Source organism: Tetrao urogallus (assembly GCF_951394365.1).
Source record: "Tetrao urogallus genome assembly, chromosome: 8".
In the NCBI taxonomy this organism is placed as follows: Eukaryota; Metazoa; Chordata; class Aves; order Galliformes; family Phasianidae; genus Tetrao; species Tetrao urogallus.
In genome coordinates, this window is record NC_136821.1 from 1,332,456 (window position 1) to 1,359,467 (window position 27,012).

The window sequence follows — 27,012 nt, forward strand, 5'->3', positions numbered from 1 at the left end:
CTCCTCCTCTCTGCTTTCTCCCTGATGCCTTTGATACCTTCCAGATACCACATCCATCACTATTCAGCTATGGGTAGCAGTCCTGAACACAAAACACACAGCCCATGTTAGCAGTGACAAACCAAAGCTGAGCTTGGGCTGGAAGGCAGCAAAAATCTGCTCACTGCTTCCATCTCTGCAGGACTCCTTTGTGCTCACAGCACCGTGGAACAAAGCTCTACAAAAGCCCACTGAGTCAGAACACGCATAAAGAAAGTCCCATCCAGCACTCTGAGCTGCGGCCTTAATGAACAGTGCTGCTATAAATGCTAGTTAGTCTGGCTTGTAGGAGTGAAGAATTGTAAGAACATGAAGTTCTGTAACACAGCTGACTGCCATTCACTCCAGGGAAGTGATCTTGCCTTATCTACAAACCAGAAGAAAAAAAAAACCACCAACAAATATTCAAAAAGGGAGACTTCAAAGTAAGGCGTGATGTGGTGCTTGAGTTACCAGAAGGTTTGAAGGATGGAAATGGCCTTTAACAAATAAACCTTATTCAGCACAGAATGGAATGGATACGCTTTTGGACGAGCCCTTACTGAATGAGGCACCAGGTCAGAGCTCCAGCCTGGCTGGGCCCATGGAAACATTGACACACAGTTTGGAGAGCAGTAAGTGCTTCCTCTGGGCAAGGCACATCAGACCTGACGGAAACGTATTCTGCATCCTTAAACCACTCAGCCACTGGAAACAGAGGCAGCACTGCTCATCTGACTTCCTCAATCGCTGCCCTGCGCTGTGAGCTTAGCACTTCCTTCCACCTCAAAACCATCACTGCAACGACAAGTTTCCTACATGTGCCAAGCCTGCACTGTGCGAAGAGGGAAGATGGAAGCCAGTGTAAGCGGAAAGCCCCACGGGCACGGGGTGCCTGCAGGCCTCCTGCACGGCTCGGTGCCTTACCGCAGCGTGGAGTGCCGGCCGGAGCGCGACGCACTGCTGCCAACTGGTGAGGGCAGATTGCTGCCCCTGTGCAGGTCCTCGATCGAGCGGCTCCAAGGCTTGGACTTGTCCATCGAGTTTTCCACGTTGTTCTCCAAGCTTTCAAAGTCAAACCTAAAGGAAATAGAAATGTTGGAGCTGGGTTAGATGGCAAAGATGCACATAACGTTTTCCTTCCTGTTAAACATCTGCAGATTTTGTAGCTCCCTAAAGACTCTGAAAAGAAAGGAAGAAAGCGATGCAGACTAATTTCCCTTCAGCTGCAGTTCAGAGCGAGCTTCAAATCCACACTGCAGCAAATTCGGCCCCTGCCAAAAGAGGGGAGCTAACCACAGCTCAGAAGGATCAAACAGCCATGCGTTATTGTACTTCAGTGTAAAATAAACTGTGCAGATGAACAGCTTTGCCTTGAAGGAAAGAAGAAGAACGCTCCAAGTCGTCTCCATTTTATTCTAATAACTGGGTATGCTGTAAAAGTACAGTTTCCTCCCCTACAGAGCGCTCACACCGGCCCATCAGCCCCCACCAGCCTCAAGCATGTGTGATGTATTACCATCATCACTGAAGATTCTCCTTGATTTCTGACTCTGTGCCCACCATACTGCTATTGCAAGGAAAAACTGCTTGTTCCCCTTGCAGCTCTTGAGGTTATTACTCATGTTTACCACGTTAGAGAGGGAAAAAACCCAGCAGGATAACATGCACGCATTCGTATAATTTTAGGAACAAAGTCTTTATACAAACCCATCTTTTTGCTGTGCAGTATTTTCCAGTGTTAGGGACGTTTTGAGACATATAATTTTCCTTCATTAATTTTACTGCAGCTCCACCAAGAATCTCATTTCTGTCTGATGGCACATGTACATCTGATGGCACCGTTTTAAAAAGAAACCATCAGCTCTGCTCAAGTTCCCAACTACAATGGTATCTTTAACTCACCATTCATTTTCATACATTTTTTAATAAAAAATTGCTATTGCTCCAATATATCGAAAGGAAAATGTGCGGACACACAAAACCAGATCCTCATCTGAGCATGTATTTCAAACTGTGATCTAACGATTAACGAAAACGGATTTTCTCCTGATTTGTTTTAGCAGAGTGTATTTAATGATCTATTATTACCTAAATGACCAACTCCGAGCTGGCCGGGTGTCAGAATGGCAAAGTGGGGAGTGGTCAGGGTAGGGATGTGGCTTGGAGCACAGCAGGCAGTGCCTGAATTGGTTTTCCACTGTAACTTAAGTCTGAGGAGGCTCCAAAGCTAAAATCCATGTCAGAATGGCCTTAAATATAATCATAGAACCAGGGAATGGCTTGTGGTGGAAGGGATCTTAAAGATCACACAACCATGGAACAGTTGGGCTGGAAGGAGCCTTAAAGATCACAGAACCATGGGAGAGCTTAGTTTGGAAGGGACCTTAATGCTCCAGCAGAGGCAAGCCTTACTCACGTGACTGCATACTGTGCAAACGACAAGTACTCCACCAGTACATCCAGGCCTTTGTTTTCTTCATTCAAGAACTCCCTGACCCACCTGTTAGAAAAATCAGGAGACATTAAAGCATTTCACTGGGTTTGTGCAACTACTGGAGTTCTTTTCAGAGAAACTGGAGACACATCCATCGCAGGAAAGACACCCAGGAAGGAGCAGTGCCAGCCAGGGTCAGATCTTAGCACTGATCCTTTTTCTTTTTAAAAAGTTGTGACCTATGGCTGTAAATTTTAGTCTGCCAACTCTACGCATTAATCTGAAATTCAGAAAAAAATGATTATTTTCCAAAGCTTTCAGAAATTTAAACATGTCAAGGTAGGTTTAAATCCCGCTCCCAGGCTGTGAGCTGTGAGCCCCAGTAGCAGGCAGGGAGCTGGGGGGGGACCACAGTGCAGTCAGGTTGGCTCCTCCAGCCCAGCACAGTGTGGGTTTGTTACCTCCAGCCTTCGGGCTTTCAATCTTTTGCAGTTTACATGCTAAAATAAACAACTTGCCATCTCTGTAACACATCTTTTGAAACACATCCTCCAGCCAGGTGAGCAAGATAAATAAACGTTGCCCTCGCCCGTTCCCTTCATTGAGCTGGTGCACTGCATGGGTTCCTCCTGCATGCCCATGAGCCATCACAAAGCCCCACAGTGTCTCATTTGGGATCTGCACATCTCTGGTGGGAAACCCTTTGCGCTGGAAAAGGAGGGAAGCAATGCAGAAGGCAGCCCAGGGGTGCCACAAATGCCCTCGTTCCTGGCAATGAGGGCAGCATCCTGTGAAATGGGTGTAAGTTGGCTGGGCACACATTGGGATCACAGCACAAAAATCAAAGAAACCATACAGCCAACACACTGAGGCTTCTGGTGCTGAGACCCTGAGCAGATAGATGGAACCAGCCAGCAGAATGGCTCCACCTCTTCAGTGGAGTCTGAAGTCCCTGTGATTCTTTTACTTTTGCTGTGTGAGAAGAATTTTCTGCTTTTTGAAAGCCAAATACTGGCAACATTACTGACGGCCAGGCTTCACAAACCATATTGTGTTAAAGCTATAAACCAGCATGTTTTAATATACATATTTTTATAGCTGCAATGCTATTCGAGAGCCAATTATTCAGACTCCTGCTCTGAGTTACCAAAGATGAGCAGAAGTTGGTTGCAAACTTTTCATGGCCTAACGGAGATGTGCATTAACCCCAGCACAAAAGGATCAGGGCTGCCCAGCCATCCCTACCCAGGGCCCTTCAGGCTCCAACAAGGGAGCTGTCACTGCTTAGCAGCAAGGAGACATCCTCTGAAAGACATCTACAAGCAGATGTAAATGCAACGAATGCAGAGGGCATCAGAAATTCTTACCCAATGTGGTTTGTTCGCAAAGAGATTTCCAGTTCTCGGAGTACTTGGGTGGACTCTTGGACTCGTCTCCTGAATTTCTGTAACGGAGTGAGGAGGCAAAAATAGCTCTTAGGACTCCCACAATGCTATGAAAAATATCAGCATCTCATATGGCACAGATTGAACAAATACAACAGTGGGGTAAGCTGAGAACCCTCTAAATCCTCAGGAATGCTACAACAATAGCCAGGCAATCAACAAAAACAAATTCAGAAAAATAACTTCTGGTCCCATGCACTTTTTTGAGTTTCCAGGATTAAGAAAATGAAAAGCCTGTAGATAAATACACATTTCTTTACAGTACAAGCTTTGTTTCAGTATCAAACTGTCCACTGAGAGCTACAGTGTGTGGACTTCACCCTCAGCCCCGTGCTTTAATCTTGCTTCTGCAACTCTATACCCACGCCAAAAAAAGGCTGCAATTTCTGTGTAATTACCAAACTCGTAGGTGCGAGCTGATAATGAAACACACATGTGCTCCCATCTGCACAGTGTAATAATTTGTGCTCCCAAAATAGCATCTGCAAAATCAGAAGCTGGAAAGAGGTCTTCAAATGGCAGCAGTGAAATGCTGGGCAGCAACACAGCACAAAGGTGCTTGGTGTCACCTCCACGTGGGAGCAGCAATGCAGCAGGAGTCCCAGGTTCAGAGCAGGCACTGGGGAGGCAGAGATCCTCTAAACACACACATTAAATGCCCCATCCCAAGCCAGGAGAGCTCCTGAATCCCCACAGAGCCTGCAGCAGGGCTGCCCCAGAGCACAGCAATCCTGCTCTTCTCCCAGCTGGGGAATACCTGTGGTTTTCTTCCTGCTTTGTGCTCCCTGTGCTTGGAAGTGTACCAAAGCAGCCCCCAGGATGAGAGGGCCTTACTCTGACTTATCCTACCTAACCCATGCGCGTATATTATCCCAGAACAGTAGAAGTGAGTAAGAATAGAAGCAGATGGATAATGAGCATCACCCTGGACCTGCAGCACTTGCAAACCAACTTGGTCACCATTAGAGCACACACACGTGTGACGTGCTGGGAAAGGCTGGTAGGGTTATGAGCTCCTAGGACAGTGATGCTCCAAGCACTGTGCCCTGAATGGTTTTCAGGAGTGGATGGATTGAGGTGGGAATGGTGAAAGCCCGGGACTCACCTCACCTTGATGGCCTACAGAAGGTTACCAGCAGCCCTTTTCATGAGGGCTGTAGCACAGCCCAGTTAGCACCAGTGGCTTACTGGGCTCAGAAAACCATGGCCGGCCCAAAATGAGCCTCACTGTGAGGTCCTGGTGGACACAGGGCTCTGTTCATTTTCACTTTGAAATAGATGGTTGCAATCAGACCTAAGGTTTCTCTGCACGACAGAGAACTAGCTCAGAGTACAAAAACCCAGCGCCTCCTCTCAGAGAGAGCTGATATAGATACAATATAACCACAGGCAGTAAAATCTTACATCTCTAGAAGTAAAGGGTAAAGGATAAAACAGTGATGTAGCAGGGGGTAGAGACAGGAGCCAGAGTAGAAGGACACAGTAGAAATAGCTAGCCCGATCCCATGGGGTTTTTTGGCAGCCACAACAGCACTAAGTGCCTTGGTGCCTTACTGGCCCTAGAAACCTCCAAACTGGAATTTCTTCACGTTTCAAGTTTTCTGTGTCCAACCTCAGCTCAGACTGAGCTGAAGTCATTGCTTTCCTGGGAAGTCATCAGGGTCCCAATGACAGCCCCAAGTACACAGATGACAGCAGTGCTGAGAGACTTTCTCTTGGCCGTGCTGGGAGTTACAGAATCACAGAATGGCTTTCCTGGGTTGCAAAGGCCCACAGTGCTCACCCAGTTCCAACCCCTGCTGTGTGCAGGTCACCAACCAGCAGCCCAGGCTGCCCAGAGCCACATCCAGCCTGGCCTTGAATGCCTGCAGGGATGGGGCATCCACAGCCTCCTTGGGCAACCTGTGCCAGTGCCTCACCACCCTCTGGGGGAAAACTTCCTCCTAAAAGCGAGAGTGCTGACCCAGCCCCAATGACAGCAGTAATGGGGTATCATTCTCCCCACAGCATCTGCCCAGAGGTTCTCTTGGAAATCTTTCCCACTCGAGGCCCAGGCTGAAGGAAGGCTGCTGTTGGTACAGAATAACGCAACAAAAGGGAGAAACTCAATGCAGTTATTTTTAGGCTCCTTCAGTTTTGTCATTTGTCATGAGACTCTTAGAGCAGCATTAGGATAAGAAAGGCTTCAATGTGCGTTCACCACAGAGCAAAGGCAAACACTGAACGAATTTCAAAAACCCTGCAGGAGAAAAACACAAAGACCCCTGTTCAGATTAAAAAACAAAACAAAACAAAGCCAAACCCACATAACCAGCTACGGCACAATTCAAGGTTTCCTCCTAAATGGCTTCCAGCTCCTTGTGGCAGCCTCCGACAAGAGAAGCGCTGTCGGAAGGCATTAATGCAGCCCCCGGGACAGCAGCGAGGAGGTGTGGGCAGCAGGGCAGGGTGCCCACCTCCTGTGCCTGCAGAGCAGGGTGCACTGCTGCCCTTCCAGCCGGCCCTGGCCCCAGCAGAGTGCCAGGATGCACATCTTACCCCCGGGCACTCAGCTGGGTTAATTGCACTGCAACACAAAGCAGCAATTGTGGGGCAGCACAGAGAGCCAGCCGATGGCAGGAACTGCTTGCCCTGCTGCCTTTTCTTTAGGCTGTTGTAACAATCAGCACAGGATATGAGCTGATGTCCACCGTGAGAGAATACCAGAGGTTCAGTGATGGTCCTCTAAACGGGACGTGAATTTATGCTGTTCTGAAATCCTAGAGGCTATTAGTAAGCCTTCAGGAGAGGTGCAGAAGCTTCAGAAGCAGCCAGCTCTGGAGATGTACTACAGGGAATACAGACAGGGCTCTCTGATGGCTCTGCCAGCAGCAGGTGACCGCTGTGTGCAGTCACTTCATGTGCATGCCCACAGAACAAGACACAGAGCTGCAACATCCCGTCCACGGGGTGAGAGAGGTGCCACAGACATGGGATTTATCTGCCACCAGTACTGCCCACGTGGGAAGCCAGACCTGGAGCACAGCTCAGCGACAATTTGTCAGACTGTTTATTGGAGCTAAAGATATTAAAACAATTTGTTTTATGTGTCAGATGGCTCTCTTCTTTGCAACATCTGTTCTGCTTTCTAAGCCACAAAAGCCACAGTGTCTTTCCAACCTTCCTCTGCATTTTGTTACATCTCCAGGACTTTTCTGAGAGCTCCATGGGGCCTTGCACACAAAGGCAGGAAGGAATCAGGACCCCAGGAGCTCCTCTTGCACGAACAAAGGACAGCCAGGAGGAAACAGGATGCTCCTCACCTTCCTGGTGACAGCCGGGTCCAGATAGCCCTTCAGCTTCTGGATGTACGTGTGTGGGGGATTCTTCACTTGGAACCTTTCCTGAAAAGGATGTAAGAATAAACATCAACCATCTTACAACATTTTCTGTATTTACTTATGATATGTATGAAGTGCATGCATACACGTACATATTTAAGCAGAACACACACTATAAATATATACGTACATACCCTATATTCATCTATAATCTCTATAATACCATATGCATGCAAATAAACCATCTTTACATGTATCTTGATTTTCTGAAATTTGATATTTATATTGGATGCATAAAAATACGGCTTACATATTCAATGACAGTTTTGAATTCCAGTTACAGACACAAACAAACACACCTGGGACTGCAGAGCCTCTGTTCAGCAGGAGCATGGAGGGCAAGAGCAGTGCTGCAGGAGCAAATACTTGCCCGAGCTGGATTGAAAGGCACCACCAAACAGAGCCTGGCCCCATCCCCTGCCCTTCAGCTATGGGTCAGAGCTGCTCAGACCCCTCAGCCTTCTCTCCTTTGGGTGCACAGCTCCGGGGCTCTCAGCCTGTCCCCATCAGGAGGTGCTCCAGGCCCCAGCAGCTCTGCAGCCCTCCATGGGGCTGCCCCAGCAGTTCCCAATCTGCCCTGAATTGGGGAGCCCAGCACAGAGTACAGCGCTCCAGCTGTGCCCCCTCAGGGCAGAGCAGAGGGGAGGAGCACCTCCTGCCCTGCTGGCCATGCTCTGTGCAACACACCTCAGGGTACCATGGGCCTCTCTTGGCCACCAGGGCACACCACTGGATCACCATCACCCTGCTGTCCACTAGGACACCCAGGTCCTTCTCTGCAGAGCTCCTTTCCAGCAGCTCAGCCCGGTACCCATACTGATGTGTGTGGTTACTCATCCAGTTTGTTCTCAGCCCACCTCGCTGCCCATTCACCAACCCTATGCTTGCCTACAAGGACGTTATGGGAGATGGCATCAAAGCTTTGACTTCAGCAAGGCACACACCTCCCACTGCTCTCCCCTCATCTCCCCAGCTCTATGGAGCTGCAGTGAAACAGGAGTTAGTCTGCAAGGAGCATGCTGTGTCCATACCTGGTAAGAGCATTACCAAAAGTTCTGATACTATTTGCATCTTGGAAGAACTTTAAACTACTCTGTCCTTTCCCTTGAGGAAAGGCCTCATAACAATTTCCTCCTGGTGCTACAGCTTCGCATTCTGTAACTGATACCTGAAACCCTCACATATGAGGTCAGGATGCAATTCTGCCTGCATTATCTGGACGTTATTTCCTACCAAGGAGCATGCTGCTGCCAGTACCAGAACGCACTGTCTGAACACCAAACTTGTTCCTGTTATTATCTTGCTACTTGCTGTAAAGAAAGCCATTTATCATGGTCAGAGAGGAAAAATGGACTCACAAATCTATCCTGGGGTCCAGCAGCCCCAAGCTATGGCTCCTTAAGATACAAAGCAGACATTTCTGCCCTGCATTATAGCAGGATTGCTTCCCATGCACCCTCACAGATGGAACTTGGCACTGCATTTTTATCTCAAAAACAGCTCAGGAACCACAGAGCTGTGCACCCATGGTCAGTCCCTTCACTCCCTCTGAACCTCAGGGAAATGAACACAATTTGTGGTGATGGAGGTGAAGAGGGAACATTTGGATCACCCAGCCCATAAAAGCAGAGAACAAGCCGTCATGTAGCAAGCAGCCACACACAGGACTGGTTTCAAGAAGCCCAATCTAACTGCTGACAGAGGAGGCAATCACTGGTACAAGCTCATTACCTGGCTGGTGCATTGCCAGGTCCAAGGAAGCTCGTATGCTCACAGAACCTCTCTCTTCCTTAGACTCTTCTATCTGTGTGCCTCAGTGTGACCGCTGAGGAAATGTCACAACTGTAGTTAAATTGCTGTTAATTGGAAGCGCTGTCAGGGTGTTGGGAGAGCCAGGTGCAAGAGGCAGCGTGGCATCACGGGGAGGGCTGCAGATGGGTGTAAGGCTTCAGCACAGCTCCTGCCCTGCACAGAGAGCACCTGCTGCAACCCTGATCCTTATGAAGAGAGACAACAGAGGCAGGAACCCAAGTATGTTGTCGGGGGCTTCAGAATACAGAACATTTAAGCACAGAAAGTAAAACATCTAGAAGTATAACATGTCAATGTTCAAAGGTCTTTAACTGCTAGCTCGGTGTAAGTGCTTTTTATGGAACAGTTGGGACAGTTTCACATTTAGACATCCAGCTTCCCCAGGACAGAGCCCACCATGGCTTTGCAGTGGGCAAAGCGCACAGAAGTGATTTAGAAGTAGTTCCATCCATCAACTTATTTCAGAACTCCTTTACTCTGGCAGACAGACAACAGAAGCAATTTGCTCTGAATGAGGACACGTCCTAAGGAGTCACCAGAGCTTCAGGACCACCACTGGAGCTTTGTGTCAGCTCTGGAGATATCCCAGCACTCAGCACTGATGTCCTCCTCTGCAACTGAACCATGAGGGTAGCAGTGTGCTTGCTGTTCCCAAGCACTGCCCTGGGGCTGCAGGAGGGCCAAGGCCATCCCTGGACGCAGCAGTGGGGGGAGGGAGGGGTGGGTAGCAAAGAGACAGCTGTGGGATTGATCCTCCTTTTGGGGAGCTCCTAATGCCACCATGGCTTTGCTGTGTTATAAGTAATCCTCTAGAGAAGCTGTTTTACTCTTTCAGAGTCATTTCTTTCATTCAGGAATGCTTCATTCAGGAGTGCTAAGTGGCACAAGCTTTCCCAGCCCTGGGGTCAATAACTGAAGTCTTCAGCACAAACCACTTGAAGAGACTCAGCAAGCAAGCCCAGCAGTCTGTGACGCAGATAGCACACACTTTTGTGTGTTTGTTTTCTTGAAACCAGCCATAATTATGTACTTGTGTAATGATCTCTACAGCAAGGTCATTAAATAAATACTGCTCATTATCACATAGCAGAATTACTTGGGCCGAAGGACTGAAGCCTGCAGCCATCACCAGGTCCCACGCAGGGAAATGCTGGTCCCTTTCCTCTGCTTCCTCAGCTCTTCCTCCCCTGAGGAGGCAAGCCCACTGCTATCCTCCCCTAACCTCTAAGAACCAGAAATAACAAGCTAAAGCTATTGCTTTTACCCATCCTCTCCTCCTTTGGCAACCCATAACTGTTCATTGGCCAAATCTGTTTTCAAAATAAAAACATCTCAGGCTGTGAGTCTCACACTGTGTGAGGCTGGGGGTCTCCCCCACAGACACACAGTGCTTCCAACTCGATCTCACCTCCCCAAATTTCACCATGCAGGAGGCAGGTGGCTGCATGGAGCAGAGCGGGGCAGACACAACACTGTCGTGAATCCCAACCAAAAGCTGTTTTATCTGCTCTGTGCAGACTCGAGGCACTGCTGCTATCTGCAGCCTCGACATCAGAAAGGCATGGACCAGCAGTAACCGCCCTGCTTTTGTCCAACCACGTGGTATGGAAATTCATTTTGCAGAAATAATGGGCCCTTTCTTACTTACAACCTGCTGGGGAACCTCAGCCCAAAGGCTGAAATGGAAGAGCACTGCCCAACGCTGCAGTGAGCTGCTCTGTGCCTCCCTGAGAGGAATGAATGATGGAGAATGATTCAGGGAGAAGCTCGGGCTGGGGACACAGCACTGCTCCCACTGCCCTGCATCAGCACCTTCTCCTGGTAGATACAGCAAGTGAGGCCAGGGGTTTCACTTCAGCAATGAGGAGGAACTGCTGGATTCCTGCATTTCCTCTTCCATGCAGTCCTACGAAGAACTCGATACATCCCTTGTTCACCTCAATCTGGGAAATGTATTTATTCCGAAACCAGGAAATTGTGGCTTTTCCAGAGATATTCTGCTTCCAAAAACATTCAGGATGTTTTCTGTGTTAATGACATCTGTTATTATTGTTACCCTTGCTGGCTCATTCTGCTCTCGGGGCTCACACAGGCCAGGTAAGCATTCAGTGGGTCTGACTCGGCACTGCTGGGGAAGCTGTGTGCCATTTGCCCTTTGGAAGGGTGTAAAAGCACATGTGGGCTAGGCTGGGCAGCACGAGCTGCTGTGAACCTCTCTGTCACCACACAGCTTCTGGCAAGATGGAGGGCTCAGCAATAAACATTTCTCTCCTCCTAAGAACATGATCCAACAACTACAGCCAAAGCTCCTTTCAGCTCAGTGTCAATGAAGACAGTCTCAGGGTCCCTCTGCGGTTTAGATGTTCTTCCATGGGCTATTTGGAGCACTGTTTGTTTCTGATGGTAAAACCTCAACACAGCTCATTTCTGGGCTCAGGCTCACGCACAGACTGGCCTTCAGCCCGGCTCCCTCGGGCACCACCAGCATTGCTCCTTGGGCACTGCAAGCCCAGGAGAAGCTATCACCATCCCCGTGACCCCACACCGGCCACCAGCCTGCCGAACTGTCCCTTCCTTCCTCTGGAGTCCCAGCACTGTTGGGAAAGGGCTCCAGCAGCAGCTCAGGGCTGAAGTTAGGGTGCCACCACACTGCCTCCATCTTGGTGCTCTTCATTAGTTGCTCTCCATGCACCTCTAAGGGACGGGACACGATCTCCACCCCTGCCACAGCTTGCCATTAGAGGGCAATGAAGAACCTCCTAAGATGCTCACAACCTCTCAACATTCATGTCCCCCCAACACTTCAGCGCACACAGCTGGACCAAAATGCCAGCAGTGCCACTAAACACTCCATGAGAGTGGCTTGGCTCATCAAGCAGGGCACATTATCTCCTCTCCCTGCCTGGAAGTCAGCTGCTCACATCACATCCTCCAAACCTGGTTTGATTCTTCTCCTCCTTAAATGTATTCCTTGTTCACCGACCCAGAGAGGCAGGGAGCAAGCTTATAGGGAAGCTGCAGCAAAGCGTGGATGACTTACAAGGACAAAGGAGAGGGAGCACCATCCTGGCTGATTCTCCACAACCAGCATTGCAGCCCCTGCAATGGCTCACCAGAAAGCACATCCACCTCGTCAGAGCAGACACAAAATTTATTATTATAGAAAACAGCAATCAAAGTTTGCTTCCTCTCTAACAGCTTACGTTCCATACAGAATCTATTTCTAGAAGTGTTTGCAGCCACGTACCATAATTACACGGACAGATATAAATATTTCACACACCATATGCTGTGCTATGGTGCTGTTACAGACACCTGCTCCACGCTGCTCCAATCCTCAGTGGCTGGCAAGCACCCAGCAGGGACGTGGGGCAGCTGCAGCAGATTGCAGCCCTAAGCACATCCTCTGGGACAGTGGGACCCTGGGAAGGGTGGATTTGGTAATTGGATTTCATTGGAGGCTCTGCCACTGTAATGGGTGTAAAGGAAGTGTCCCACAAACCTATTCATAGGACACTCCTAACCTCACAGCATGACTGTGCCTTCTGCTGAACCATCATCCTGGTACCTGTACTGCCATCTCAAGGAAGCATCCCATTCTTTCAGCCCTGGATCAATCACTTTCATTAGCAATCACTTTGAAGTTTATGGCAGATTTTGCCTCTGGTTCACAGATGCACACCCCATCTTCCACATGCTTCACTTTCTCTAAAGAATGCTGTTTTTGCCCATTTGTTACAGCAGACCAACCTGTTAATTGCTACACACTGCTGCCAAGCCTGCCCCGCACACAGCTGTGCATGAGGGATGCCTCAGCATATGGTGCTGCTTAATCCCAGGCTGCTGCTCAGGCTCTGGAGGTGAAGGGGAGTTCAGACTGAATCACCATTTGTCTTTCACCGAAGGTGACAGCTATGGCCATATGGGGCAATGGCTCAGGACAGGGAAAGCCACGGGCCCAACTGCATCAAAATCACTCACTGACATCACACAGCTTACTTACAAGGTGAGAACCCATCCACTGCACACAGATTCCATGAGTTACCAGTAATGAGCACGAGGCCAAAGAAAGGAGTGTCAGAAACCACCCAAATGCTCATCTCCTACAAGGTGCCCTTTTAGGGTCCTGCACTGACAAACCCCATGCGTGCTGCTAAGGAGGTGTGTGCCATCAGCCCCCCGGCCACCTCACCTGGTCGCAGATGAGCTCCCACTTCTTCTCATTGTCGTACTGCCGCAGCAGCCGGGCTTTGTCGGGAGGCAAGTTCATCGCGTTCTGCAGGGAGAGAGAAAGGAGCATCAGGTAGTGGGCTCAGCTTTGGGAGGCAGCAGATGTGGGTGAATCGAGGCAGCAGGGCTGCACTCACCCTCATTGTTTTATGTGAATTCCTGTTGACAGCATTACTCAGAAACATTCCCTCTCAGCATTGCCTTTGGCCCCAGAAGTGCCAGCAATGCCACTCGTGCTGCAGGATGCACTGGGATGCAGCGGGAGCCTTCCAGCCCTGAGCACACTGATACAGCAAGCACCTGGTGCCGGGCACTGCAGAAGGATGCTTTTCTCCAGATGAGGTCCTTAAAATCCATTTCATTCTATTTTAACAGCAAGATGCTGTTCAGGTTTCCAAATGTCACCACACGCAGCCCTATTTGTCTTACAGTGTAGCTGGAGTTGGAAGCACAGCTGCCTACCACGACACAGTGCAGGACAGCCCAGCTGGGTGCCTACCACCCAGCACACTTTGGAGTGGCAGCACTCCAAAGCTATTTGCACAGCACAAGGAGAGCTCTGCAAGCACCACATCTCAAGAGCCTCCTATCAGCAGGATGCAGCACAGGAAGGCCACGTGCCAGAGCACGGAGCATCTCTCCAACTGTAGCTCACATATCTCACTCTGAGACACAGGCACCTGCTCGCCCACCCCAGGCCCTGCTGCCTTCCCACCAGACCTCACTACTTCCACCAGTGGATGAGTGTCACCCGCTCCCAGAGCCTTTCCACCACTCTGCTGCTGCTCTTCCTGAAGCTTGTTTTCTATCAGATAACAAATACTCTTCTCTTTGCTCATCTGTGCTGTCATGTCGATAGTATTTACAGGCTGTGATGCTATCTGCTGTTGATTCCCCTCTCAGTCTCTCACCATACACCTTATCAGTTCTGCTTATCATTTTAATGCACTCCTTGGTATTTTTCCTGAGGCTCTGTCAAGTGCCATTCCTTACTTGTGACAATGCAAACGTATTTCAGAGCTTCACTGGGCCTAAGCTGTAGGGGAAGCCTCCCTGTTTACCTGCAATGCATGTCCTGGGACCAGAAGCCATCCTGGAGAGCTCTGCAGAGCCCAATTACTCTCTCCAGCTCCTTGAAAAGAGGTTGGAGCAAAGTGCACGTCATCTCTGCTCCCTGGTAACAGTGATAGGACAAGAGGTGATGGCTTCACAGTGCACCAGGGGAGGGTCAGGGTGAGTATGAGGAATAATTCCTTCTCCAAAGAGCAGTCAGGCAGTGGCCCACCACCAGGGAGTGGTGGTCATCATCCCAGGGGGTGTCCCAGAGCTGTGGGGATGTGGCACTGAGGGACGGTGGGAGTGGGTGTGGGGGGGTTGGGGATCTCAGAGTTCTTCTCCAACCTTAACAACTCTGTGAGTGCAGACTGAAGGAGGGAAACAAGGCCCAGGCAGCGATTTGGATGAACAAACTTCAAAACAGATTAACTCTGATTTCATTCTGAAGTGTGAACTCCCCCACTCTGCATCTCTTGCATCAGCAGCTATGGCACAGAAAGCTGTTCCATCGCCTTGGCTCGACCCTTCTGCTTGCACAGCTTTGGCTCCCATCACAATTAACCACACATAATCGCAGTCTGTATTTCTTGCTCCCCGCAGCCCAGTGAAATGACTCCCAGGCGTCTCTTAGCCACTTCCAGGTCCTCTGGTTAGGGGCATCACACACAGCAGCACTTTCTGGCTATCTGCAGGCCCGGGACTGCCAATCTCCCACCTTCCCCCTCCATGCAGCTCGCGCTCGGAAGCCTTTGGCATTCAGCTCAGAAGCTGCAGCTCGATCCTGTCTGCAGAGGCCGATTCCCGGCTGTATTCTGGCTCCAAGCACACATAACTTCTCTTTTTCCCCACAAATTCCAAAGTTATTCATGTCTACTGTCCACGTGCCAAGTCATATAGGTAAGGTTTCCATTTCGTTTGCTCTGGACTGGCATTATAAAGCTACAACTTCATTTAATCACAGTAGCAGATGGAAAACCAGGGGGAAATACTAGCAGGCCCACAAAATATTAAATTGCCTAAGAGTTAAAAATAAAACTAGCGGCGCATCAAGGAAATACACACATTTAACCTATTGGACAAAGCCCAGCTCCATCCAATTCAGCACCCCCACAGCAACCCCAAGCTGCAGAGAGGCATTGCACCCCCAGCCCGGCCCGAACCACCCCAACCTCTCCCAGCTGCCATGCAAGGACAGAACTCAGCTTCCTCTAACTTATTTTTCATTTTAATGACAATGTACAGGCTTATTGTTTTGGAAAACAAACGTGGCAGCATCTTGAGTGACTTAAAAGCATAAGCGTTGCTAATTAATGGCATTAAGCTGTTGCTCTTTCTTGCTAATCTTATGATCTTTAAGTCTAAATCCTTTTTATTTATGAATCATGACATAAACGTGCCAGCATCAAACAGGACAGGCTCCTCCTACTCCATCCGCTCACAGCAAAGGCCCCGCGTGCATCAGTAAGCCAATTAGAGCACATCCATCCCAAAACACGAGACCTTGCCACCAGCCTCCGAGCACAGAAAACCATTTCCTACTCATGGGAACGTCCATGGGAGCCGTGCCCAGCAGCCCAAGGACACGGCCATCCATTCCTCTGTGTGGGTCACTGAGAAGAACCCTCGGGACAGCAGGACGTGGGCAGCAGAGGAAGCACCCAGTGCCCATTGCAGAGACCGCTGCTGTCTACCAGAGCCCCACACACAGCCAGCAATGCATCCCCTGAATTCCAGCAGCAGCTTGGTGGGCATGATGTGAGTGGAGGAGAACACAGAACACGTAGCTTCCCACATCTGCAATGCAGAATTAAACCTCAATTCTGCTAATGAATCCTCTACACCGGGAAACCTCACGCGCTGCTCCAGTGGCTCCACGGTGCAGCTTAACGCCAGCTCCTCTCTGAGACGTGGCAGAGCAGCTTATATTCCCAAGCCCTAATTCCCAGCTCACTTTCTCCTCCTTCCCTTCCTCTGAGTGGGATTATTTCCGATCCGCACAACCACAAGAGAGAGGAAAGCAAACCTTTGCGCATTTTTGGCTTCATGGTAGTACTGATGGAACAAACCGGAGCTCCCACAATATCCTTGGTCTCGTTAGATTCACACTAAGCTGAGCCTTGCTCATTTCCTCACCTGCTGACTCTCTCACCTGGAATGTCCCAGCTCACAGTGGCACTCCCTGCAGGCTCTGTGCACAGCACTTGGTGACTGCCCGGCTATCGCCTTCCGCCTCCAGCACTCCTGGCTCTGTCTCTGCTGCCTCCATGATGATGAGCTGCACCCTTCATTTTTTCTGTGTTATGGCCATGACTGTTTTATGGCACTGCCTGAACTATTTCAAGTCTTTTTAATGTTTAGTGAGTTCTTACAAAGTAAATCCAAAATTGGTCCGTAAGTCAAATCCATACCTCCCAACCTGTAGAACTGAGAAAGAACAGGCATCCTTCCAGCAGGGAACCTGCAGGTCAACGAAGCTCTGCTGCAAACTGCAGAGCTTGCCTACTAAGGCAGCCCTCTGTACTTTGGTACAGTGTTACAATTTAACTGCAGGATCCACAGTAAAAGAGCCCTTCATGTTCCTGTATAATACTAAAATTCAGCTTTCTGTAACTCTGCCTGGCTTCACTTCTCAGTCCTGCTATGGTGTGTTTATTTAGGAAAGCTAGAGGCCAGTGAGGCAGTTCTGGGTGTGTTGACTTTATGAGGAATCCATGCAAGGCTAAAATTAAATCTACTTATTGTTCTCATCCTCCTTCTCCCCTTTTTTTTCCTTATTAAACCATTCTTTGATCTGGAAGCCCAGCACACAGCACACAGATGCTCCCAGCAAGGCAGCTGTCCCTGCAGACATCCGTGTGCAGGGCTGGGACTGAGTGCAGGACTCTCATTTACACTGTGTGCACCCCAGGACTTCTCAGCAATCCCACATATCCTACCTGACATCATTCACTGCTCCCTTCTCTGTGCTCCCCACTGAAGCTGCTGTGCTGCTTTGCACATCACTTCTTTGCTTCCTCAGCAGTAACACATGCATATTGATTACACACTATCCTAACCTGAGAGCTCTTGGAGATGTGAATCTCATACTGCTCCACTGAGACCCCCACTAGCATCAGCGCTGCACAAACAAGAGCAGGGTCGGGATGTGTTTCACCACGCACACACGGGGATCCCATGCAGACAGCCTGTGCACATTTTGGGGAGCTCAGCTCTTCCCCAGTACTCCCAGTGCTGGGAGCTGCAGCTGCAGCCCTGGGGCAGGAGCAGAGGTGTGAGCCAAGCCGGGTGCTGCTGACATTCGCTGCTGGAATTCCATCTGAGAAGCATCTCGAACGTCTTGGTGGCCAGCGACTGCCGCTCTCACCACAGGGCTGTTTATACCATTCAGAAATTCAGACCCAGACTAATACTTTTCAGATTTTGGAAAAGCTGAAACCTCATTAATTCGACACCGAGAAACCGTTTCACGCTGCAAAAGCCCCAGAGCCCAGCTCACAGCTGACTCACCCATCCCGGAAGATCACCGCCTCACTGCTTTACTCACTCATTCAAATGCACTCACCACTGATAAGGCACACCACAGAACCCCAAATTAAAGAGCTTTCAGTGAAACGTCTGGGAAAGTGCATTCCAGCTCGAGCCTATGCTCACATCTGCCAGGAGCCGGGAGCCGCAGTACAGCAGCATGCACCCAGCTGCTGGGAGCCGTATGTCGGACGCGGTGGGAGATGCACAGAGGAGATGTGTTGGACATCTCATTTCTACCACTGCCATGAAATGCTGAACATGCTGTCTGGAGCAACCCACCTCCTGTCTGTAGGCTTGCACCTTCCTGATCCCCTGCCAGCAAGCAGCAGTGCAAAACAGAAGGTGAAGGCTGAGCACTGAGACAATCAGTCTGCTCCCAACTTGCTGATGGGCTTTTCTTCTTACAATTTATTAGTTTTTATCAGCTTCATAAGGATTCCACCGAAAAAAAAAAAGCTTTGCTCTAACCAGAGGATTCCCATCCTGCACGACACTGTTCACTACAAAGCCCTCAGAGCAAACACTGCAGACCCAGCTGTGTAACTGAATAGCTGCCTATCAACTACTCTGCTGAAAAGGAAAAATTAACAGCACAGACAGCAGCACCTATCAGTGAGTGTCAAAAGCCATCTGTGCAAGAGGACTGCACAATCTCAGCACAAAAGCAGCTGTAAGGAACAGTCAGCTCGGAGGCCTCGCTCTATCCAGAGGTGTAAATCTCATCTCCCAAACACCCCGGTGCTGTGTAACAGAACACTGAGCTCTCAGAGAACCCCGTCCTGCAGCTGAACTACAGTGTGAGGACAGAGGCAGCCCCTCCATGCTGGCACCTGCATCACTCCCCACCCCGTGCACGCAGCCCCAGCCCTGCAGCCCTGCCCCACATCCCTGCCCAGCACCATTCAGTGCAGGGCTGAAGTTAACCACGCTGAGCCAGGCAGCAGGTGATGAAGTGAGAGCAACTCTCCCCACGCACGCCTTCAACACACTGGAGCATTGGAGGTGGTTTGCAGAGGAATGGCTGTCGTGCATCACCTCCAAACTTGCTGCTAACTCTCCTGGCCAACAAAGCTCCTGCCCTGCTCACTGGCAAGCTGCGAGGTCACCTCGCTGGGGAAGAGCTGCAGCTCTCAACAAAGTAATAAAAGAACAGTTAAAGAAATTTCCCCTAACTGGAATTTTAAAAGCAGCCGAAGATCACAACATGCTGCTAAGAGATAAGGAGAAGTGTTTTCCCAACATGACAGCAGCAGCAGAGCCCCACTGCGGCCAGGATTGCTCGTGCGGATGTACCTGAGCAAACACCACCCGTGCTGCTCACCCATGCACCAGCAGCCAGGCCAACCCCAGCAGGATCCATGTCACTGCTCTGGATTTTCACTTATTTAGATAATAACCCACGTGAGGACCTAATTATGGTAGATTCACTTCCCACTTCACCGTTTGCTTCACACTAAGCCCACCAACAACAAATGTTCCATGCTGGTGTCCTTGTTCTGGAGATGCACTTTCACTGCATCCATCCCATGCCCACCAACCAGAGTGGGCCCACTAACAAAACACAGAGGGTGTTACAACCACAGCTTCATCAGTTAATTAACAGTACTAAAAAACAGTCTGATTAGGTGCGTTTAAAGCATGCAAGTGTCCAGTCTGGGCCTACCCAGCCTCTTCTGTCAGATGAAGCACTCAGAGGGTGGTGAGGCACTGGCACAGGTTGCCCAAGGAGGCTGTGGATGCCACATCCCTGCAGACATTCAGGGCCAGGCTGGATGTGGCTCTGGGCAGCCTGGGCTGCTGGTTGGCGACCTGCACACAGCAGGGGGTTGGAACTGGGTGAGCACTGTGGGCCTTTGCAACCCAGGAAAGCCATTCTATGATTCTGTGATTCACAGGGCTCACCTCCCCAGCCCTGTGCCCTGCACCCATCAGCTGGAGGGGATGCCCACCAACAAACCACTCTACATGCGCTGGACGAAGGCACACATTGGTGACATTCTTAAATAACTTGAATTCACAAAAGATTTCAGTGTCAGAAAGCCAAAGCTCAGGAGGACCAGGAACTCCACGAGGCGTACTTGGTGCTTTAGACTAAGCAAACGAAGCTATAAACAGTGAAACAAGCAGAAGCGATAAGCACTTCTTAAACATTGCAAACTATTTACCTCCTCTTTTCTGCATTCAAGTACTTGATGAACTGTGAAGGCAATTTATCTGAAAGTTTGTTGTACTGAAAAATGTAAACACGAGCAAAAGCTCCCATATGCCAGGCTCCAAACCCATGTGAATTTTTACAGGCGTGCCATAAACTCCGGTTTATACTGGAAATATTTACAGGTCTGAGTACTGCCAGCACCACTGCACCCAACAGAAGAGGCAAATGGCCAAAGAAAACCACAGCCGTGTGACTTTCTAGCCATAATGAGAAACTCCTCGTGCACTGAGGTTGCTCTGTCTCCCACTGCACAACATCTGACCCCCAGGGCTCTCCCGCCTTACGTCTGCTTGTGTTACAACAGGAGTGACTACAAACATAACGCACACACACACTTATCTACACGTCACATGAGTAATTCTCATGCCTAAAAATCAGGCGTCTCCAAACCACCAGTGCAGATATCTGTTGTTTCACCAGTCGCGTTTTCACACGGATCTTCCTGTATTTTTTCCATTGCCCTTCAGTAACCAAGTGTTAAGCTCCAAGGACTCAGCAGCTTCCTGCAGTGGCGTGAGGACCTGCCTGGATGATCAGCTGAGCAGATCCCTCTGTTTCCAAGGACAAGGCAGAGCTGTAGCTGGCAGGGAAGCCTGAGAGCATCACGAGAGAACGCAGCTGCCCCACAGCATCATTAAACATCGCCTGCAACAAGCAGGTAAAGCAAATCACCAAAAAGCAGTAAAGCTCTGTTTATGCAATTGGCTGCACACACCATGAGGCAATTGGCTGCATTTGTGAGAACTCAATACTCACTTTGAACACGTGAACCATCCGCAGCAGACTGCGTGGGTCTGAGACGTGGCAGGGTCGCACTGCACAGGCCCAGTCCCAAACAAGGCTGCTCTGTGCTGGGCAGCCCCAGCTCCCTCCCAGCACTCCCACCGAGGCCCCAGGATGCCTTTTCACTAATGGAAAGTTCACAGCCATTTTACTGCAGGCTTTTATCAAGCTGCAGGAGTAATGGGATGGACTCCCCACCAACCGATGGGGTCTCGCTCTCAAGAGAAATCAGAACAAGGCTACTTTTAAGGCTGCTTTTTAAAACTAACTAGGTTTAAAAATAAAATAGAATTGACAGAAAATAGAATTGACAGTGAAAGTGAAGCCAAAATTCAGCTCTGCTAAGTGCAGCATGCTTTGAAAGACAACAGCAACTCTTTGGCCTAGGTTAGTGGGAAGGAGCAAGAGCCCGGCACCAACACCTGCCCATCCCCTGCCCTCCCAGCCAGGACCCCCCTGCATGTAGGATCCCCCCTGCTGCAGCTGCATCAGCAGTGCTTCCCTTGGCAGAGTCTCTTGTCCTTGACAAGAGACCAGTGCTCTTTCTTTTTGTACTGTCATCACAGCTCCCAAGCAGCAGCCTTCAGTTTCCCTCATATTATTTTGGCCTCATTTGGGAAATATAACTGATTGCAAAAAGACAGCACTGTGAACAAAGCCCATTCCTTTCCTGATAGCCTGGATAGCCACAGGCTGCCCTTGCCCACATCCATAGCCAGGCAATCCTCATTGAAAAGCTCCTGCTCTCCTTCTCCGCCTCCCAGCTCACTCACCATCATGAGATGGAGATTGCACAGCACTCCCAGTGTCAAACTGAGTACTACATTAGCTCTTACACAGTGCACACACACTGCCAGACACCCTGGCATGAAAGATGAATGAGGAGCTGGTGCAGGCAGAGGCAGCCTCAAGTGCTGCACAGTTCCTTGCAGGGCACTCACACAGCACCGAGCCAACACAACCCAACAGCAGATATGTGCACTACGTGTGTCACAAACACTGCTTCTAGCAGCTTTCAGACTGGATATTAGGAAATACTTCTTCTCCAAAGAGCAGTCAGGCAGTGGCACAGTGAGTGGGGGTGTCCCAGAGCTGTGGGGATGTGGCACTGAGGGATGTGGGCAGTGGGCACGGGGGGGTGATGGGGTTGGACTTGGGGATCCAACCTTAACGATTCCACAACTGACTGCTACACGAATAGCTGCCACAGCAAACAGAGCACATAGTGACCCAATGCACCTCACCGTCCCCAGCTTCGGGTTAAGGAAATGGAGTTTCTCCAAGTGTCAGCCTTCCCCACTCATCCCACTTGAGCACCACCCCTGCAGCCCCAGGATGCTCTTCTCAGCACAGGAACATTATCAGTCTGCCTGCTGTGCATCCCCATGTGTACAGCCACATCCCTTGGCCTAGCGGCGCTCTGCTTGGTTTTCCTCCCAAGATTTGGAAGCAAAGATGTGGAGCCTGGCACTGAAACCCCTGCAGCAACATAGAAACTCTTCTGAGCTCTGAGACAGGGACAAAACTCCCCTGGGAGACATGCAGCAACAGAGCGACTGCACAGGTTTGGTTATTCTTTAAACACTTTTACTGCGGCCATCCCAAAACCAATCCTAAAGTTCAATGCTAGACCCATAAAAGCTTCTCCATAAAAGCTTCTACTAGGTTACTTTTTCCAAATAAAGCCCTAACCACATTTTCTGGGCTTCTGCTTATGATCAGCACGCTGAAGTTTCCAGCGCACACCGCAGTCACTGAAGCTTCATGGATTTCATCTTTCCAGAGCCTAAAAAGCTGTGCTGCTTCTAATCCACTTCCAACAAACTTTCACAGGATGTCACTGAGTCACTCACGGCACGCATTACCTAATGTCACACTCAGACATGAACCATATAAAACGTAATTCATGCAGAGCTGTGCACATTCAAGGACTTTGCTCAGATACTGGAAAATAGTGGGCCATTCTGGATGCTATTTTAACCTCCGTGAGAGGCCAAACACCAAACATCCGAAGCACTGCACTGGTACCATGCCAACACAGACACCTGCAGCCAGAAACACAGCTCTACTCTTCATACGTGCCATACAAAAGCAGTTAAGTGTGTTCTGTGTATTCCACAAGGGCCTCTCTCTGCAAAAGCCCCGAGCTGCACGCAGGTCAGGTGGTGGCAAACCCACTGCAATGGACGCAGTGATGGGACAAGCGGTGATGGCCTCAAGTTGCACCAGGGGAAGGGCACACTGGATATGAGGAACAATTTCTCTCTGGCTCCAGCCATACTTCCAGGGTCTTCCTTATTCCCGATTCCTGCAGGTTTTCTCACCTGATGATAACACACATGTTACAATGGCCTTTGTTTACCCACAAACACGCTTCTTGTTTCAATTTCTCATCGCAGAGATCTTCCACCAAGATATCTGCCTCATGATTTCCACAGCGCAGTACGTGAAGATTGTAAACAGAACTTTGTATTTCATCAAGAATCCCTTTGATGTATGTTGATAAACTTGAATTAGAGCACCCATAAATGTGCCTGCAGCACTGCACCTCCTGCCTGGAGCAGCCATGGGCAGGGTGGAGGTGCGGGGCAGAGCAAGGCTGGCTGCACAACCAGGGCACAAGGGGCACTTCTGGAGCTGGTGCAGGAAGGCAGGTTATCCACAGTGACTGGAGAGATGCTGGACAGCTTTGTTTAATGACTGCACTGTAAGATCCTTCTAGAATCCCCCACTCATTGCCAAGGAGATGGAGACAATCCACAGGTGTTAACAAAACTGAGGTCATATTTACATCTAATGAATATACAGACGTTTTATAACTGTCCAGCTTATGCTGTGAAAGCTGCCTGCTACCTGCCCATGAATCTCTCCTGAGTTAATCATAACACAGTGTATTTACTGGGGAGTGAGCTGTGGTGGCTGCGCTGTGCTGCTCCCTGCAGCCCCCGCAGTTCCACAGACCAACCCCAGCTCACATTAACCATTAATACAACACCATATTCCTATTTTCACGCCGGCAATCCACCAGAGATGAGAGCCCCATCCCTTAGAGCTCAGTCTGGGCTCTTTACAGCATGTGGAGATCCGACAGCTTCCACTGCCATCTGGTAAAGCTCTCTCCTTCGAGGTCCCAGCAGTGCCCCCGCACCGCTCCCCAGCCCTGAGCTCACACAGGCTGCCATACGCCTGCAGACTGCGAGGGATGTTGTAGGTTCACAGCAGGGGAAAATCCAACCCACTGCCTTGTCACTGCGGTGGGAAATGATACGGCTAGCAGGGAGCAGCGGGGCTGTTGCACAACTATCCAGACAGGACGTAGGGTCTCATTCCAGAGCAGCTTTCCTGGGAAGCGCTGTCTCAGGCCGATGGCAAACAGCTCGCCCCTTCAGAAGGGAGCCGGGAGCGTGCAGCCCTCCCCTGCCTCTGCTCTAATTCTCATTTGATGACCTTGACACTGTAAACATCAACAAAAGAAGAAGAAAAGGAGGCTAAGCTACCTAATACCTCTCCAGAAGGCTCCCTCTTCATTAAGAGCCCCAAATTAAGTGCTAATGCTCTTCTGATTAACCCCCATTAACGCCAGCACTGTTAGCAGAGGTGTCTGGGATGAGCCTGGAGTCACAGGCTGTGACGCATTGGGACAACCAAGAACTGAGAACAGCTATTTAACAAGGGGCTCTTTTCTGCTAATGAGCACGTTTTAGCCCCTGCTGCACACCACATCATGTATCCACGTGGAGGCACACAGCCTGCTACACAAACCAAGAGGCACCTACATGCAAGGGCATCGCCCAGCACCAGTGACGTTCTGTCCTTCCTACGGCCAAGTTGCACGCACTCAGAGCCCTTTGGAACACCAGGATGAAGACATCGCTGTGCAGCCAAGCCCCGACTCCCTGCAGCTTTCCAGGCTGGATGGGAACCGGGTTAATCCACTGACACAGGAACCGGGCATGGCACTGCATGAGGACGAGCCATGGCTCTCGGGCAGCATCACTGAGCTGGGAGCAGAATGAATCCTGCCTGGCACCATGGAGCAAAAAGAGGGACCGGGTGCCGAGCAGGAAACCTGAATTTCTCATGGAAGCACATCTGGTATTTATTAGAGGGATTCAGGGGATCTAGTTACATCTATTTTTTCCTCCTTAAAGCAACAACTCACCAGGAAGTATTAGTATGAGCAAGCAGCACATGCAAATTGGTGCAAGAATCTCCAAAGCACAAAGCAGCAAAGCACACACAGAGCAGCACAGGCTGCCACAGGACAGGGCTCGGCTGCCTGCCCCCACCCACCCCCAGACTGCCAAAAGGTGAAGGACGATCCACCACAAAAAGGGATTAAAAAAGGGAAGAAAAAAGGACACTTCTGTACTGGGAGGGCGGTTGCAGCCCTGCACCTGGCAGGGAGATTCCAGAGTGCTGCGCTCCAGCTGCAGGCAGCCCTCACCCTCTGATGAAGATGGCAAGGGGAAAAATACTCCTCCCTGCACTCGTGCACCACTGCCACGCTCACATCCGAGTGCCCCCATCCACACAGCTCAAAGACACAACCAGCCAGGTCTGCCGCGCAGCTTCACTGCCTTCCTAATGAACACAAACGTGATTGGGAATGGAGTCGCTCCGTGGCAGCAGCAGCCTCAGAGCCAGCAGCCGCACTTGGGCCGCAGCTCCCCTCGGGGCAGCCCATCAGTTCTGCCCAGCCTCAGCGATTAAAGGCAGGATCCTCCCAGCTCTGCCTCCGTACTGCCGGCTGCTCCTAGAGAAGCCCCTCCCGCCATGTGCTCGGCCTTCTGCCGCTGAATGCCATCGGGCTCTGAAAGCAGAAGCAGGACAGGCCAGCAGCAGGCCCACAGGCGCTGCTTCACACCAACCGGGAATACTGGGTCGGACCAATGGTGCTGACACAGCACCCTCACACCTCTGCTACAGAAAGGTCAAAAAGGCACAGAGAGATGAGTGAAAGCTTTCTAAGATTTACCTGCTTCAAATGAGGCAGTAAATTCAGGTTTTAATAGGCCAACTCTCACACGCTGCATGGTCTCTCCCCCATCCCCTGTGTCCATTTATGTACAAAACTGAAGTTCAGCTTACAACAAGTCTGGGCTGCGCTGTGAATGTGAATTGCAGCCTTCCTGAGTCCAGTCACTTCTCCCTAACATGGGACACTGCAGCCAGGATGAAAATATGCTTCCAACACAGCACGTTTCTGCAACAGATAGCTCTCTGACCCCACGAGGACCAGCAGGACCTACCAGGTTGCTCAGTATTTTGACCGTTTCCATCCCCATTGCACAGAGGGCACGCCATACAGGCAAGCACCGAGGAACGTCCTTGCCCAGCCAATCCCAGCTGGATTGAGGTGACCTCGTGGCCATGATGCACGATGAACCGTGCTGTGAGCTCCTTGCAGTTCAAGGTGGGAGCAAATCCCTGAGCTTGAGCAGAACAGTGAAAACTGCTTAGCACAACTAATTCCCATAGAACAGTATATGTATTGACAGCTACACTTGATGGGATGGAATTATTTTGCTCTTCAGAAAAAACACAGTTGGGTCCAGCTCAGAATAAAGCGCAGAGATGGCAAAGCAACCCTCTGCAGTCAGCAGTGGCAGCATCATGCAGTGACTTCTGCACAAACAGCAGCAGTTCCTGCTGTACTGGGATTTAAGCATAAGCATTCCCAAGAAATGGCTGGGTCAGGATGTGCGTGTTCACAACGAGTACTGCCAGGCTTAAGAGACCCACCGAGGAGAACAGTGTAAGGGGAACTGCTCCCTATACAGGCTTGCAGGCTGGGAGCTTTCACAATGTTCTTTTATAAATATTTGCAAAGCCTGGTAACAACGGAAACATCCAAAAGATTTTTCCTTCCTTGGAAGCAGCAATGAAGTCCTGTTATAAAGGTCTGAAGCACCTGAGGAAGGAAGATTTAGGTTGGATGTCAGGGGGAAGTTCTTTGCTATGAGAGCGGTGAGGTGCTGGAACAGCTGCCAGAGAGGCTGTGATGCCCCGTCCATCCCTGGAGGTGTTCAAGGCCACGTTGGATGGGGCCCTGGGCAGCCTGGGCTGCTGTGAAATGGGGAGGTTGGTGGCCCTGCCTGTGGCGGG

General features: G+C 50.2%; 1 protein-coding gene across 1 annotated transcript in view; it reads right to left on the reverse strand.

Moving 5' to 3' along the window:
- The window catches only part of FMNL2 (formin like 2), a gene marked incomplete at both ends in the record, with an annotated part of 106,528 nt that overhangs the window by 42,291 nt on the left and 37,225 nt on the right, over positions 1–27,012 (reverse strand). The window contains 5 exons of the mRNA XM_079539252.1: positions 946–1,098; positions 2,438–2,521; positions 3,823–3,899; positions 7,203–7,283; positions 13,285–13,368. Coding sequence (XP_079395378.1) covers positions 946–1,098; positions 2,438–2,521; positions 3,823–3,899; positions 7,203–7,283; positions 13,285–13,368 — 479 coding nt within the window. The remainder of the gene's footprint in view (positions 1–945; positions 1,099–2,437; positions 2,522–3,822; positions 3,900–7,202; positions 7,284–13,284; positions 13,369–27,012) is intronic.